Source organism: Dendrobates tinctorius, unplaced genomic scaffold, assembly GCF_039654945.1.
Source record: "Dendrobates tinctorius isolate UK_male_01 unplaced genomic scaffold, ASM3965494v1 ptg000388l, whole genome shotgun sequence".
NCBI classification, from domain to species: domain Eukaryota; kingdom Metazoa; phylum Chordata; class Amphibia; order Anura; family Dendrobatidae; genus Dendrobates; species Dendrobates tinctorius.
The window spans coordinates 3,329,492-3,344,704 of NW_027362054.1; the positions used below are offsets into that span (position 1 = coordinate 3,329,492).

A 15,213-nucleotide genomic window follows, 5' to 3' on the forward strand; every position below is an offset into this window, starting at 1 on the left:
CTGCCCAAAACCCTACAAAATAATGTCCAACACTTCTGATAACAAAATTAACCCTGAAGTCACTAGACTTCTCCCACTATATCAGCACTCTGAAATATTCTGAGACAGAGCAAAAAGAGGCCAATCTAATAAGGGACAAAAAGCAAATTGGCAAATACAGATAAATAAGAGTGGAAATTCACCACAGCCCCAGCCGGGGCTGGGTGACCACATAAAAAACTGAATAGAACAAAATCAAGTGTGAACATTAGCAGAAAAACTTAGCTTGAGCTGACTGGAACAGAGCTGAGAACCAAGACCTGACAAGCAGAAGGAATCACCAGCACCAGAGTAGGGCGTCGGCTGTTTTAAATCCAATCTGAGATTCCTGAGGTCCAATTGTCATCCTCATTATCAGGTGGCAGATCTCTACAGAGTAAATCAGCCTCACTACCTCCTGTTACCACCAGAGGGAGCCTGGAAGGAGAACTCACAACTGGTAGACCAGAAAATGAACTCACAACAGGCATTTAACTCACTCTTCCGGCGATCAGGACGGAAATCTGCCCAACGGTGACCCCGTCACGTTTTAAACAGCTGACATGTGCCCGAAATAGGGCGGGTGGAATCGCAATCCACATGCGTCTTTTAACTAGTTAAATGCTGCGGTCAAACTCTTCACAGTGGCATTTAAAGCTGATCCCTGTCACGTGATCGGGGGTCATCGGTCAATCAGCATAACATCCAGAGGTCTCCTTGAGACCACTATGGTTGTTGATGCTGGATTGCTATGAGCGCCACCCTGTGGTCGGCGCTCATAGCAATGCAGTAATTCTGCCACAGAGGTGATTCTCAGATAGCTTCTAAGCAGGGCCGGCTCCAGGTTTTTGTGGGCCCCAGGCGAAAGCGTCTCAGTGGGCCCCTTTAACACGTACCACAATTCATGATGCACAGATACGGCAAAGAAATATAGGTATAGTACAATGCCAAAGATATCACTTACTTCTTACATTACATGAGTGATATCTATTGTAAATTCTACAATAGCTCAGAAACCAGCAAATCCTCGCAGAGCACAGTGCGTGCCCTAGTGGGGATTCAAAAGTTTTCATTTAAGACCGGACAGTATAGAACTCCATACAGTATTCTGGGCATCACAGTCTTCCATACAGTTTATTGGGCACCACATATTGCTTCATACAGAATAATGAGCCTCATAATGCTCCATACAAAATAATGAGCCCCAAATATTGCTTCATACAGAATAATGGGCCTCATAATGCTCCATACAATATAATGAGCCCCAAATATTGCTTCATACAGAATAATGGGCCTCATATAATGCTCCATACAATATGAGCTCAAAATATTGCTTCATACAGAATAATGAGCCCCAATGCTCCATACAGAATAATGTAAACCATATAATGCTGAAAAAGGGTCATCATATAATGCTCTATACAGAATAATGGGCCCCATACAATGCTCCATACAGAAAATGGGCCTCATATAATGCTCCATACAGAATAATGTAAACCATATAATGCTCCATACAGAATAACGGGCCCAATATAATGCTCCATACAGAATAATAGACCCAATATAATGCTCCATACTGGATAATGGGCCCCATATAATGCTCCATACTGGATAATGGGCCCCATATAATGCTCCATACAGGATAATGGGCCCCATATAATGCTCCAAACAGGATAATGGGCCCTATATATTGCTCCATACTGGATAATGAGCCCAATATAATGCTCCATACTGGATAATGGGCCCCATATAATGCTCCTTACAGGATAATGGGCCCCATATAATGTTTCAAACAGGATAATATGCCCCATATAATGCTCCAAACAGGATAATATTCCCCATATAATGCTCCATACAGGATAATGGGCCCCATATAATGCTCCATACAGGATAAAGGGCCCCATATAATGCTCCATACAGGATAACAGGCCCCATATAATGCTCCATACAGGATAATGGGCCCCATATAATGCTCCATACTGGATAATGGGCCCCATATAATGCTCCAAACTGGATAATGGGTCCCATATAATACCCCATAGAGAATAATGGGCTCTTCTCCCCCCGGGGCTGGGCTCATTCTCCCCCCAGGCCCCCCCCCTCTCATTCTCCCCCCGACCCCGCAGCTCATTCTCAACGCCGCTCACCTGAGTCCAGGCGCCGGTAACTTTTTCCTGTGAGAGCGCGCAGTCAGTTGGTACCTCTCATTAAGGTCATGAATATGGGCGCCACGCCTATGGGAGAGGAATGGCGTCCATATTCATTACCTTAATGAGCGGTAACATGTGGACCGTGCGCTCTCACAGGAAAAGAGATGGTGGTCAGTATGATGTTGGGCGGAGAGGGGAGGGCGGAGGGACCGACCCCGGACTTATAAATAAAACAAACAAAAACACAACTTATTCAGGTGCCGAGTGGGCCCCTCCGTCTCGCCAGGGCCCTGGCACTTGCCTGGGTACGCCGGGTGCGGACGCCGATCCTGCTTCTAAGTAGCAGAGCAGATAAACTTGTGGCAGCTTCTAGACTCCCATGGAGGTTATTGAAGCATGCCAAAACTTAAAGAAAGAGTTTTAAAAATATATATAAAAAAAATATATCTAAAAATTTAAAATCATCCCCCCTTTCGCCCCATTCAAAATAAAATAAAGAAAAAAAATCACACATACACATATTTGGTATCGCCGCCTTCAGAATCGCCCGATCAATAAAAAAAATGATTAACCTGATCGCTAAATGGCGTAGCGAGAAAAAAATTGAAATGCTAGAATTACATTTTTTTGGTTGCCGCGACATTGCGTTAAAATGCAATAACGGAGGGTCAAAAGAACATATCTACACAAACGTGCTATCATTAAAAAAGTCAGCTTGGCGCGCAAAAAAATAAGCCATTACCCAACCCGAGATCATGAAAAATGGAGACGCTACAGGTATCGGAAAATGGCGCAAATTATTTTTTTTTGCAAATTTTGAAATTTTTTTTTCACCACTTAGATAAAATGGAACCTACACATGTTTGGTGTCTATGAACTAGTAATGACCCGGAGAATCATAATGGCAGGTCAGTTCTAACATTTAGTGAACCTAGCAAAAAAGCCAAACAAAAAACAAGTCTGGGATTGCACTTTTTTTTTTTTTTTGCAATTTCACCGCACTTGGAATTTTCTTCCTGTTTTCGAGTACACGACATGGTAAAAACAATGATGCCGTTCAAAATTACAACTCGTTCCTCATAAAATAAGTCCTCACATGGCCATATTGACGGAAATATAAAAAAAGTTATGACTCTGGAAAGAAGGGGAGCGGAAAACGAAAAAAGCTGGTCATAAAGGGGTTAAAGTATGCGGCAGCTCTGTTTCACAGGGAAGCGGGCTACGGCTTGGCAAGTTGGGATCCCACAACCCAGAAGTTCGTTCACACCCTACTTTTGCTAAAAAGTCGTGTCCTTTAGGGGAGCATTATGGACCCTCTTGGCCACTGGTACTGAGTGTTACTTTGAAAATTCACCAGACTGAGGCTAGCCCCTTGACAGACTGATGATAGAGTCTACAATTTATATGTAAGGACCACTTAACCAACTACATAGAGCATATGTTTTACTACCAAGTTCACTGACAAACCAGAGATGTTATAGCAGGAATTTTGGCCATTTCTAAAGAAACACTTTCCTAGAAATCTGTTTTGGCTGTAAGGCCACGCAAACAAATTAAACTAAAGTTGAGTAAAATGTACAATTTCAACCAGAACAAGCTTTCATCAAGCAAAACGATGACCGCTTTAGTCGACTGGCCACAAACAGGCCGTTTGAATTCATTTTTTGTCCAATGCTCAGATAAGTGTTTCTTTGAAATAATATGCACAGTAAGACAGTCCTTCGCCGGTATCCGGGAGCGATATATTTTGAATGACTGCAATAGCAAATGTGATCTTATTGCAGACACATGCATAACCGATTTAGTTCATATCTCCTTCAATATTTCCATGTTGGGAAATGAAAAAAAATTAAACAGAAAAACATCGCAGCACTCGCTGCTTATATATTTCTATGGCAGGCAGCTTCCAGTTTCAGTGCAGAAGAGGGCACCAAGCTGCGGATGTAACTGGCACAAAAACATTCTGATCAAAGCCTGAAACAGTTTTCTAACAATAAAGAACCAACTAAATGAAAATCAATACATACTGATCACTCCCTGGACAAATGCAGGGGGATTGGGTCGAGGCTGAGTGGGATCAAGAGGCGTTCTTTCCTAAAAGATGAAAAATCACAAATATTAAAAGACAGAAGAGTAGTAGTCGTTTTATTTTTTCAGAAATCAATTATAGATATGAGAATAAGAAACTTTGTAATATATCTTACTAGAGAAATCTGTGTCTCCTCCTGGACAGATCACTTGTTCTCTTAACTCACAACTAAAATCAGTGTTTAGTGAGTACAGTTATTCCCCATTACTGAGACAGACAGTTGGTGCTCATAACGTTCTATAGAGAACTGCAACTGTCATCTTCTAGCTCAGCAGTGGGATCATTTGTCTCCCACTGAATGCAGAATTTACCCAAGGACTCAGATCAATCCAGAAGAAAAAAAAAAAAGGCAGATTTATTTGGTGAGATAACAGGGTCTTATTTTCATTTGTACTATTGATATTAGGTAAAACTTAGAGTAAGGCTGCGTTCACACATCGTGGTTTTTAACGCGCGTTTTTGCCGCGAAAATGCAAAAAACCCAGCATCTCATGCATTCCTATGGGATTCCGCAATGCTGTGCTAATGGAGCGGATTTTCCCGCGGCGGAATCGCATCGCGGAATACGCAGCATGCTCATTAATTTTGCGGAATCGCGGGGATTCCGCCCACATAGGAATGCATTGTTCTGCTTACTTTCTGCATGTGGCTGTGCCCACCATGTGAAAAGTAAGCAGAACATTTGCGGATGGTACCCAGGGGGTGGAGGAGAGGAGATACTCCTCCTGGCTGTGGGTACCATATCCTTCACTTTCCGGCGTCCCGCGCAGCCTTCCCGGGCCTCAGCGATGCTCTCGTTTCCCAGTAATGCCTTGCGAGACCTTTGATGATGATGTCGCGGTCTCGCGATACTGTAGCGGTCCCTATTCCTCGCGAGATCGCTACACCATCGCGAGACAGCAACGTCATCAAAGGTCTCGCAAGGCATTACAGGGAACGGGAGCATCGCTGAGGCCCGGGAAGGCTGCGCGGGACGCCGGAAGGTGAATATGACCCGATTTTTTATTTTTTTTAATTATTTTTAACATTAGATCTTTTTACTACTGATGCCGCATAGGCAGCCTCAATAGTAAAAAGTTGGTCACACTCATCAAACACTATGTTTGACGAGTGTGACCAACCATTCAATCAGTTCTCCAAGCGATGCTATAGATCGCTTGGAAAACGCTAGCATTCTGCAAGCTACTACGCTTGCAAATCACTAGTTTTTCCACGTGAAAATCACGGGAATTTAAAATGCGATTTTCCCACGGAATGGAATTCCCATGGAAGTTATCATGGGAATTCCGCAACGTGTGCACATAAAACTATTAGGCTAAGTGATTAGCCAGTCATTGTAAGCCATGTACATAAAGTGTATAACGTACATAAAATAAACTTAGATTCTCACCCTCTCTGTATCACTGTGTGGGAACTAGAGCGGTGACATCATGTCAATAGTGCGAGTCACTGCTACAACCACTCACCAAACTCTGTGCTCATGGAAAGGTTTACAGCATGTGACGCCAAGTGCGAGAGCCGCAGATCATAGTGACAGCCTCGAGCTGTGACATTACTACTCTGGCCAGCCAATCAATGTTCCGTGGCTCTTGCACCGAGCTTAGCGCCATGTGCTGTAAATAAACCTTTGCATGAGCACAGAGCAGTAGCGTCACAGCGCATGCTGTCATCCTCTGCAGAAGCACTAAGCTCAGTGACAAGCTGGAGGGATGAAGGGTGTTGCTGATGTGACGTCAACACTGGGACTACAACAGCAGCAGGAATCAGCACTGGAGTCAGGGAGTGAGAGTATAAGATAAAATAACAAGTTTGTGTACTTCACACATTTTGCGGACCACGTTATTAAAAGTAGACATCACCTTACACCTTTATATTGTCATGAACACTGGCAAAGTTACACATAATATATGGGTAATTCTACACTAAAACTTACTTGAGCATTTGCAGTACCTGGACCTTGGGTGGTAGAATCAGTGGCTCCTGGTACTCCAAGCCTTTGGGCAAGGAGAGATACCTGTTGCCTAAATAGAAAGACATGCCAGTATTAGAGAAAATTTCTGTAAATGTCCGGCCTATAATTCTGCTCTCATCACGCCACCTACACACTGTTTTGCACTGTATGATAATGCTAAATACAAACATTTGAATAAATGCCTATAACAGCATCAGTCGTGGCCAATGACTTGGCGATTCTGCTGTATAAGAACAGATATCAGGACATCGTAAAGAGCTTCCTCCCCTTCTGAGGGCATCACTGACATGCAAGAAAGGCGGTGCACAACAGAAATGCGACAGCTTGGAGCAGCGGCATGGTCGTGCCACTGATCTGATTTGGGCTTTCTGCTGGCAGAGGCAGATTTGTCTCTACAGCAAGGGAGAGACGCAGGGAGAAGGAGACTGGTTGTATAACTCCAGCATCAGAACGGAGCAAGAGCAATCTAAAGCATAGAGCTTGCTGGCGGCACGAGCTCCTGACCTAGGTAACCGGTCACTTTCTGGCTGCAGAGCTGTACACTAGAAAATGTAAAAGTACCACTGTTATTGAAAATGGAGCAGATTTTTAAAACTTAAGTAAATTTCAAAATTGCTTGATTTTAAAGCACATTCCAATTTTAACAACGGAAAAAAAAAATTGACAACCCCTCAAATTTTTTTTTAAATATAATACATTTACATTTTATGCATTTGTACTTCAAATACTGTGTTGTGCATACAGCCCTCAGTTACTTGTGGCATACATCACAGGGGATTTTCAAATACAATTACTATTTACATTTAACCCCTTCGCACCCGAGCCTGTTTTTGCCTTCGTGACCGGGCCAATTTTTTCAATTCTGACCAGTGTCACTTTATGAGGTCATAACTCTAGAATGCTTCAACGGATCCTGCTGATTCTGACATTGTTTTCTCGTGACATATTGTACTTCATGATGGTGGTAAAATTTCTTAGCTATGAACTGCGCTTATTTGTTAAAAAAATTGAAATTTGGCAAAAATTTAGAAAATTTTGCAATTTTCAAACTTTTAATTTCTATGCCCTTAAATCAGAGAGTGATATCGCACAAAATAGTTAATAAATAACATTTCCCACATGTTTACTTCACATCTGCACAATTTTGGAAACATTTTTTTTTTTTTTTTTTTTAGGAAGTTATAAGGGTTAAAAGTTGACCAGCGGATTTCTCATTTTTACAACAAAATTTACAGCACCATTTTTTTTAGGGACCACCTCACATTTGAAGTGAGTTTGGGGGGTCAATATGACAGAAAATACCCAAAAGTGACACCATTCTAAAAACTGCACCTCTCAGTGTACTCAAAACCACATTCAAGAAATTTATTAACCCTTCAGGTGCTTCACATGAATGAATGGAATGTGTAAGGAAAAAATAAACATTTAACTTTTTATCACAAACATTTTACTTCAGAACCATTTTTTTTTTATTTTCACAAGTGTAAAGAGAGAAAATGAACAACAAAATTTTTTGTGCAATTTCTCCCGAATACGCCGATACCCCGTATGTGGGGCTAAACCACCGTTTGAGCACATGGCAGAGCTCAGAACGGAATGAGTGCCGTTTGACTTTTTCAATGCAGAATTCACTGGAATTGAGATCGGATGCCATGTCGCACTTGGAGAGCCCCTGATGTACCCAAACAGTGGAAACCCCCCACAAGTGACCCCGCTTTGGAAACTAGACCCCTTAAAGAACTTATCTAGATGTGTCGTGAACACTTTGAACCCCCAAGTGCTTCACAGAAGTTTATAACGTAGAGCCATGAAAATAAAAAATCATTTTTTTTTTCCACAAAATGATCTTTTAGCCCCCAATTTTTTATTTTCACAAGGGTAACAGGAGAAATTGGACCCCAAAAGTTGTTGTCCAATTTGTCCTGAGTACAGTGGTACCCCATATGTGGAAGAAAACTACTGTTTGGGCACACGGTGGGGCTCAGAAGGGAAGTAGTGACGTTCTGGAATGCAGACTTTGATGGAATGGTCTGCGGGTGTCATGTTGCGTTTACAGAGCCCCTGATGTACCTAAACAGTGGAAACCCCGAATTCTAATTCCAACCCTAACCCCAACACACCCCTAACCCTAACCACAAACCTAACACCAACACACCCATAACCCTAATCCCAGCCCTAGCCTGCTTTTTTTTTTTCTTTTTGTGACAAGATCGCTGCCTTGCGATCTGACTCATAGTAATGCCACTTCTCCTCTGATCTCACACTGACAGATGATCAGAGGAGAAGCAGCATTACTATGTGACAAGATCGCTGCCTGGCACATAGTAACGCGACTTCTCCTCTGATCTCACACTGACAGATGATCAGAGGAGAAGCAGCGTTACTGTGTGACAAGATCGCTGCCTGGCACAGCTGTGCCAGGCAGCGATCTAGTCACACAGTAACGCTGCTTCACCTCTGATCATCTGTCAGTGTGAGATCAGAGGAGAAGTCGCGTTACAATGAGTGAGATCGCCAGGAAACAAGCAGCTTTCCCAGCGAGCACTCTCATTGGCTGCTGTGACGCTGACGTCATCAGGACCTGAACCAATCAGGTCTCGATGACGTCGGGGGTCCCAGCATGCATTGTGCACCGGGATCCCCGCGTTATAAGGTATGTGGGGGTCCCGGGGGGCACAAAACCGCCGACAGTAGATAACCGTCGGCGCTGCACAAAGCTCAGCAAGCGCCAACGTTTATCTACTATGGGCGGTCGGGAAGCGGTTAAAAAAAAATGAAAATTGCTACATACCTGTTAATGCCAGGAGTGACACCAATGCTACCTTGTGCCATCACCTTTTTTATTCCCTTTAAAGCAACCATTTTTGCCTTGGCAATTGGATCAATAATGTCCTCTGGAGCAAACTTGTCAAGATCTGTAATTATATATAAAAAAAAAAAACAAAAAAAAAAACAATAATTACTATTTAACTGAACTGTACACCATTTTTACAATAACCGTTTTCTGACATTGGAAGTAATATGTCCCCGTGCCCTGGGACTTATTGACGCAGGACCGCCGAACAAAAAGTGAAATAAAACGCAATAAAAAAGACGGGCTATAAATAAACATGGTACCGCTGAAAATATCTTGTCCAGAAAAAAAAAACAAGTTCCATCAGCGGAAAAAAAAAAAAGGTTATAGCTCTCAGAATAATGCAAATATTTTATTTTTTAAAAGCGCCAAAACAAACAATACAAATGTGGTATCACTGTAATCATACTGACCCGAAGAATAAAATCGACCTTATTTTAACCAAACGCGGAACGACAAGCCCCCCCCCAATAAAAAAAACCCTGAATTGCTGATTTTTGTTTATTCTGCCTCCCAAAAAAGAAATAGAAAGTGATAAAAAAAATATGGTACTAATATAAACGTCATCTCGTCCAGCAAAAAAACAAGCCATCACATGACTTAGCCAAAATATATTAAAGGATGGATTTTTGGTACTTACTGTAAAATGTCTTTCATGGAGCATTCATTGGGGGACACAGGTAACCATGGTGTATGCTGCTGTTGCTAGGAGGCGCTGACACTAGGCAAAAAGGAAAAAAATAGCTCCTCCCCTGCAGTATACACCCACCGACAGGTACTAAGCAATTCAGTTGGTGTCAAAGCAGTGGGAGAAGCGGCCAAAAACCCAACATATGTTACCAACCCAAAACAAGGGCACATAGGCCAACAATTGTACAAACATTAGGGAGGGTGCTGTGTCCCCCAATGAAGGCTCCCAGAAAGATTTTATGGTAAGTACCAAAAATCCCTCTTTCTTTATCGCTTCATTGGGGGACACAGGTAACCATGGGATGTCCAAAAGCAGTCCCAAGGGTGGGAAAAGGAAACTATAAAGTAAAGAGAAAGGAACCTAGGCCGGACGTTGTGAAACCGCCGCCTGCAGTACCTTCCTACCCTGGCCTGCATCAGCCGAGGCTTGGGTATTAACCTTGTAAAACCTTGCAGACGTGTGTAAAGACTACCAGGTTACCGACTTGCAAATCTGCAAGGCCGAAGCCTTGTGACGAACAGCGCAGGAAGCTCCCACAGCCAGTGTGGAGTGAGCCTTCACTCCCGGAGGAGGCTGTTTGCCCTGAACGAGGAGGCTGTTTGCCCTGAACGCGGTATGCCTCCAATATTGCCGAACGAATCCAACGGGCAATCGTGGACTTAGAAGCTGGGAGCCCCTTTCGACGACCTTCAGAGATGACAAGCAGGGAATCGGACTGACGAAAAGAAGCAGTCCAAGAAAGGTAGACTCAAATATCTCTGAGCAAATCCAGCTTGTGGAGGATCTTTTCCAGGGGATGAACTGGAGAAGGACAGAGAAGGAAGGACGATGTCTTCACTGATGTGAAAGGCAGAAACCACTTGGGCAGAAAGGTAGGAACAAGTCGGAGGACTACCTTGTCCTGGTGCAGGATCAGGAAAAGGGAACAACACGACAGTGCTGCTAGCTTGGAAACCCTCCTGATAGATGTAATGGCAATTAGGAAGGCCCTTTTCAAGACTGGAGAGCGAACAAGATATCCTGGATGGGCTCAAAGGGGGCACGCTGAAGAACGTCGAGAAGATGATTGAGATCTCATGCATCTATCGGAAGATGGTAAGGTGGCGCTAGGTGGGCGACCACCTCAATGAAAGTCTTCACTTGTGAAAGGGAAGCCAAATCTCTCTGGGAGAAGATTGACAGAGCAGATACCTGACCCTTAAGGGTACTGAGAGAGAGAGATGTGAGTCAAGGCCCACTTGAAGAAAGCCAAGGAGGGTCAGAAGGGAAAAGGACATTGTAAACAAACTGTTCTCCTCACACTACCAGAAGAAGGCCTTCCAACATCTGTGGTAGATGCTGGTTTCCTCGCCTTAATCATGGTCTGGATGACCCTGGTAGAGAAACCAGCTTCCTTCAGGACTGCGGCCTCAGCCATGCCGTTAAATTCAGACTGAGAATTCGGGTGGAAGAGGGGGCCTTGCGAGAAGATCTGGATAGCCTGGAAGCTTTCAGGGAACGTCCGCGAGCATGTTCACCAGCTCCGCATAGCAGTCTGGAGCAATCAGAAGAACGGGAACCCCTCCTGCCTTTATCTTTTTTATGACTTTCGGAATCAAGGGGAGAGGCGGAAAGAGATAAGGCAGCTGAAACTGGGACCACGGGATCACTAGGGAGTCGCAGCCAATGGCCCTCGGATCCCAGGGACCAGGTTACGAACAGAGGAACCTTGTGATTCATCCGGGACGCTATGAAATAGACGTCCGGAGCACCCCATCTCTGACATATTTGGTTGAAGACGGTGGTGTTGAGAGACCACTTGCGAGGCCCTGACTCAGAAAATCTGCTTCCCAATTTTCCACCCCCAGAATGTGAACGGCTGATATGGCAGGGACGTGACGTTCCACCCATCGCAGAATCTTTGTCACCTCTGACATGACCTGTTTGCTGCGAGTCCCGCCTTGGTGGTTTATGTACGCCACAGCGTTGTCCGACTGAATGCGGACCGGCTTGTCTGCGAGGAGAGATTGCCAGCCGAGAAGGGCAAGAAGAATTGCCCTGATCTCCAGGAGACTGATGGGGAGAAGGGCTTCCTGGGCATTCCAACGACCTTGTGCTGTGTGGTGAATGAAGACCGCTCCCCACCGAGGAGACTGGCGTCGGTGGTGATGACCTGCCACCGGATAGGGAGAAAGGACCTCCCACGCAGGACAGAGGTGGATAGCGTGCACCAAATCAGAAATTGGTTCTTCTGCCTCTCAAAGTGAGGAAGAAGAACCAGTCGGTCCAGGGAGATGGTTTTCTTGTCTCAAGCAGACAAGAGAGCCAGCTGAAGAGGACTGGTGTGGAACTGGGCATAAGGCACGGCTTCCAAGGCGGCAACCATCTTCCCCAGTACCCTCATGCAAGAGGGAACGGTTGCCTTAGAGAGCGAATTCCCTGGTGGACAGAGGCAAACTTTTCCTCCGGAAGGAAGACACAGGCCTGGGTCGTGTCAAACTCCATACCTAGAAACACCAGGCGCTGAGCTGGAATCAGAGAGGATTTCTCTTTGTTGACTATCCAGCCGAAATGGGCCAGAGTGTCTAAAGTGATCTGAAGACTCTGGTTGCAGTCTCTGACAGTCAGGAGATCGTCCAGGTAAGGGATTATGAGAATCCCCTTGGAGAGAAGGATGGCCATGACTTCTGTCATGACCTTCGTGAACACCCTGGGGGGCAGACACCAGTCCGAAAGGAAGGGCCGTAAACTGATAATGATCCTCTTGGATCGCAAACCAAAGGAATCTCTGGTGCTGCACACAAACAGGAATGTGGAGATGAGCATTCTGTATGTCTACAAAAAAAAAACTCTCCTAGTTCTATGGAGGCGATCAAACGTAAGGACTACATCCTGAAGTGGCGGGTCCGAATGTGGCGGTTCAACAGCTTGAGGTCCAAGATCGGACAGATGGACCAATCTTTTCAGGACTACGAACAGATTGGAGTAAAACCCCGAAAACCGCTCGTTCCGAGGAATGGGCACAATTATGCCTTAGTGTAGAAGGGAAGAGACCGCTTGAAGAACCCCTGGAGCTTGACAGGAAAGCTTTGACGGGTGAGAGAGAAAAACGTCTTCCTGGGGTGGAAGAAAAGCCGATCTTGTAACCGGATGTGACTATCGCCCTGATGCAGGCATCGCTGACCAGTGACAACCATACGTCCCTGAATAGTAGGCGGCCTCCCACCTCGGAAAAATTTCCAGGTGGGGGTGACCCATCATTTAGACGAAAACCTGTGTGAGAGTGGGACCCAGAGGGCTTGGATGAACGTCCCTTTGGCCTCCAGTGAGGTGCCGGTTTGAAGGATGGTTTCCTCCTCTCCCTTGGGGTGGACGAGGGGTCCTGCTGGGAGGAAGTCGCTGAAGAGGAAAAAGGTTGAAAGGAGCAAAAGGGCAGGGGCCCTCTCCTATTGAAGGGACGTTTAGGATTAGACTGAGGAAGAGAAGCACTCCCCCCCCCCCGGTGGTGTCCGAAATTATTTGGTCTAATTTGGACCCAAAGAGCCCGGACCCCTGAAAAAACAGGCTGGTGAGAGATTTTTTATAGAGCTAGGATCTGCATTCCACGCTGTCAACCAGAGGATGCGGCGTATGGCAATGATGTTGCTGCTTGCCTTGGTGGAACAGCTGGCCGCATCCAAAGAAGCGGCCAGAAGATATTTGCCGGCGTGAGCAGTCTGTTTTGCCAAATCGGCGAGTTCTTCCGGAGAGCCTGCAGCTACGATGCCCTTGTGGAGAATTTTAGCCCAGGCAAAAATGGACTTCGCCACCCAGGTGGAAGCGAAGCTAGGTCAGAGGGAGGCACCGGTCGCTTCAATGACTGATTTGGCCAAAGACTCAATCTGCCTGTCTGTGGCGTCCTTGAGAGCCACACTATCTGGAAGAGACAGAACTCTTTGAGGCCAGGCGAGAGACTCGGGGGTCCAGCTTGGGAGACGCTGCCCGTTTACCAGTAAGGTCTGGGCTAAAGAGATACATGATGTCAAACGGTGTCCTTCCAGGGACACGCTTCTCGGGGTTCTCTCAGTGTTTAGCCATGGTCGCCTCAAACTCTTACGATTGGAAAAGGTCGAGGGAGGACATTTTACCCGTTTAAAAGGAAACCGTGTTATTGAGTGGGAACCTCGTCCCCTTTTAGTTTAAGAGTTTGAGTAATAGCCAAAATAAAGCTATCAACCATGTCTTGTATCTTGGGAGTCTGAGTCAGAACCCGGACTGGGAAGCCACTTATGACCCAAACATCATCTCCGAGGAGGGGGAATAGGGAGAGGAGGGTATCCTCGAAGGTGTAGAGGGGCCCAGGGAACTGGATGAGGAGCTAGGGAGAGTCCGCTTCCTAGACTTTTTCCCCAATCTGTCCTTTGAAGGTCGTGGTCAGGTGCGTGCGAATCACCCTGGGAGGTGTTCGGAGCACTGGTGGCGGCAGATACATTCGGAAGGTGTTCCAGAGCCTGGACGAGGGACTGCGATATTTTTGTCAGGTCCGAGACCGCCTGACACATGGCAACAGCCCACTCCGGAGGGAAGGGTGTGCTCTCAACACGGGCACTGGAGTGCTCCTGTGGAGCTGACATGGTGAACGGACTGCAGGACAGACAGAAGGGGGACGGCTGACCTGAGGACCACTTTCTCTTACAGCAGGCGCAATAAATCACAGTGGGCTTAGAGGGAGGACAAGAAGCCCCTGCGGAGTTGGGGGTGAGAGGGCAGAGCCTACCCGATTCCAGCGACAATGCAGCCGAAGACTGATGGATATCAGTGTCCCCCTTGCAGTGTCCACAGTGTATGAGCTGCCTGTGCAGGAGCAGCAGACCGGAGAAGCAGGTAGAAGTCTTCGACAGGCATACGTCGCAGAAGCACAGCATCTAAGATGGCCGTAGACCACGCTGAGCCAGCACGATGCGGATGGGTGGGTGTGGCCAAGCTACAGGGGGAAAAGAATGAAAGGCTGACTGCGATTGGCTGGCGCACCGGGGGGGGGCGTAGCCAGTCAAGATGATCTGCCGGCCAGCAGAAAAGAGCCCTAGTGATGGCCTTGCCATTGAGGGGCGTGTCCCAGCCGGGAAGATGGGCGGTCCGATAGGCAGATGAACAGTGCGCAGAGTGGGGGCGTGGCCAGGAAACAGCTGGCAAAAGAGAAGACAGAACTGATAGGCTTGACGCGCCGGGGGCTTGTCAAGCCAGAGGGAATTTCTGGCCAAGCCGGAGGAAGGCGACTCTCTGATTGGAGGACCATCAGAGAGGCGTGTCACAGCGGGGAGCTCCGTTACCGGGAAGATAAGAAAATGGAGCACGCCTGAAAACAGGGCGTGAAATTCAAAAGTGAGTCCTGCTGGAGCTGCGGAGCCAGTAAGTCCTCCGATAGAAGAGCCTGTGTGCTGCGGCCCTGGGGGAAGGGGGATAATCGGGAAGGGAAGGACA

The 15,213-nt window shown here is 46.2% G+C and overlaps 1 protein-coding gene across 5 annotated transcripts in view; it reads right to left on the reverse strand.

Moving 5' to 3' along the window:
* KMT2D (lysine methyltransferase 2D) overlaps nucleotides 1-15,213 on the reverse strand; it is a 305,115-nt gene that overhangs the window by 65,679 nt on the left and 224,223 nt on the right. For all 5 annotated transcript variants that reach the window (XM_073563406.1, XM_073563409.1, XM_073563408.1 and 2 more), the window contains exons 34-36: nucleotides 9,021-9,144; nucleotides 6,191-6,278; nucleotides 4,196-4,262 (exon numbers count right to left, since the gene is read on the reverse strand). In XM_073563406.1, the coding sequence (XP_073419507.1) occupies nucleotides 4,196-4,262; nucleotides 6,191-6,278; nucleotides 9,021-9,144 (279 nt within the window). The remainder of the gene's footprint in view (nucleotides 1-4,195; nucleotides 4,263-6,190; nucleotides 6,279-9,020; nucleotides 9,145-15,213) is intronic.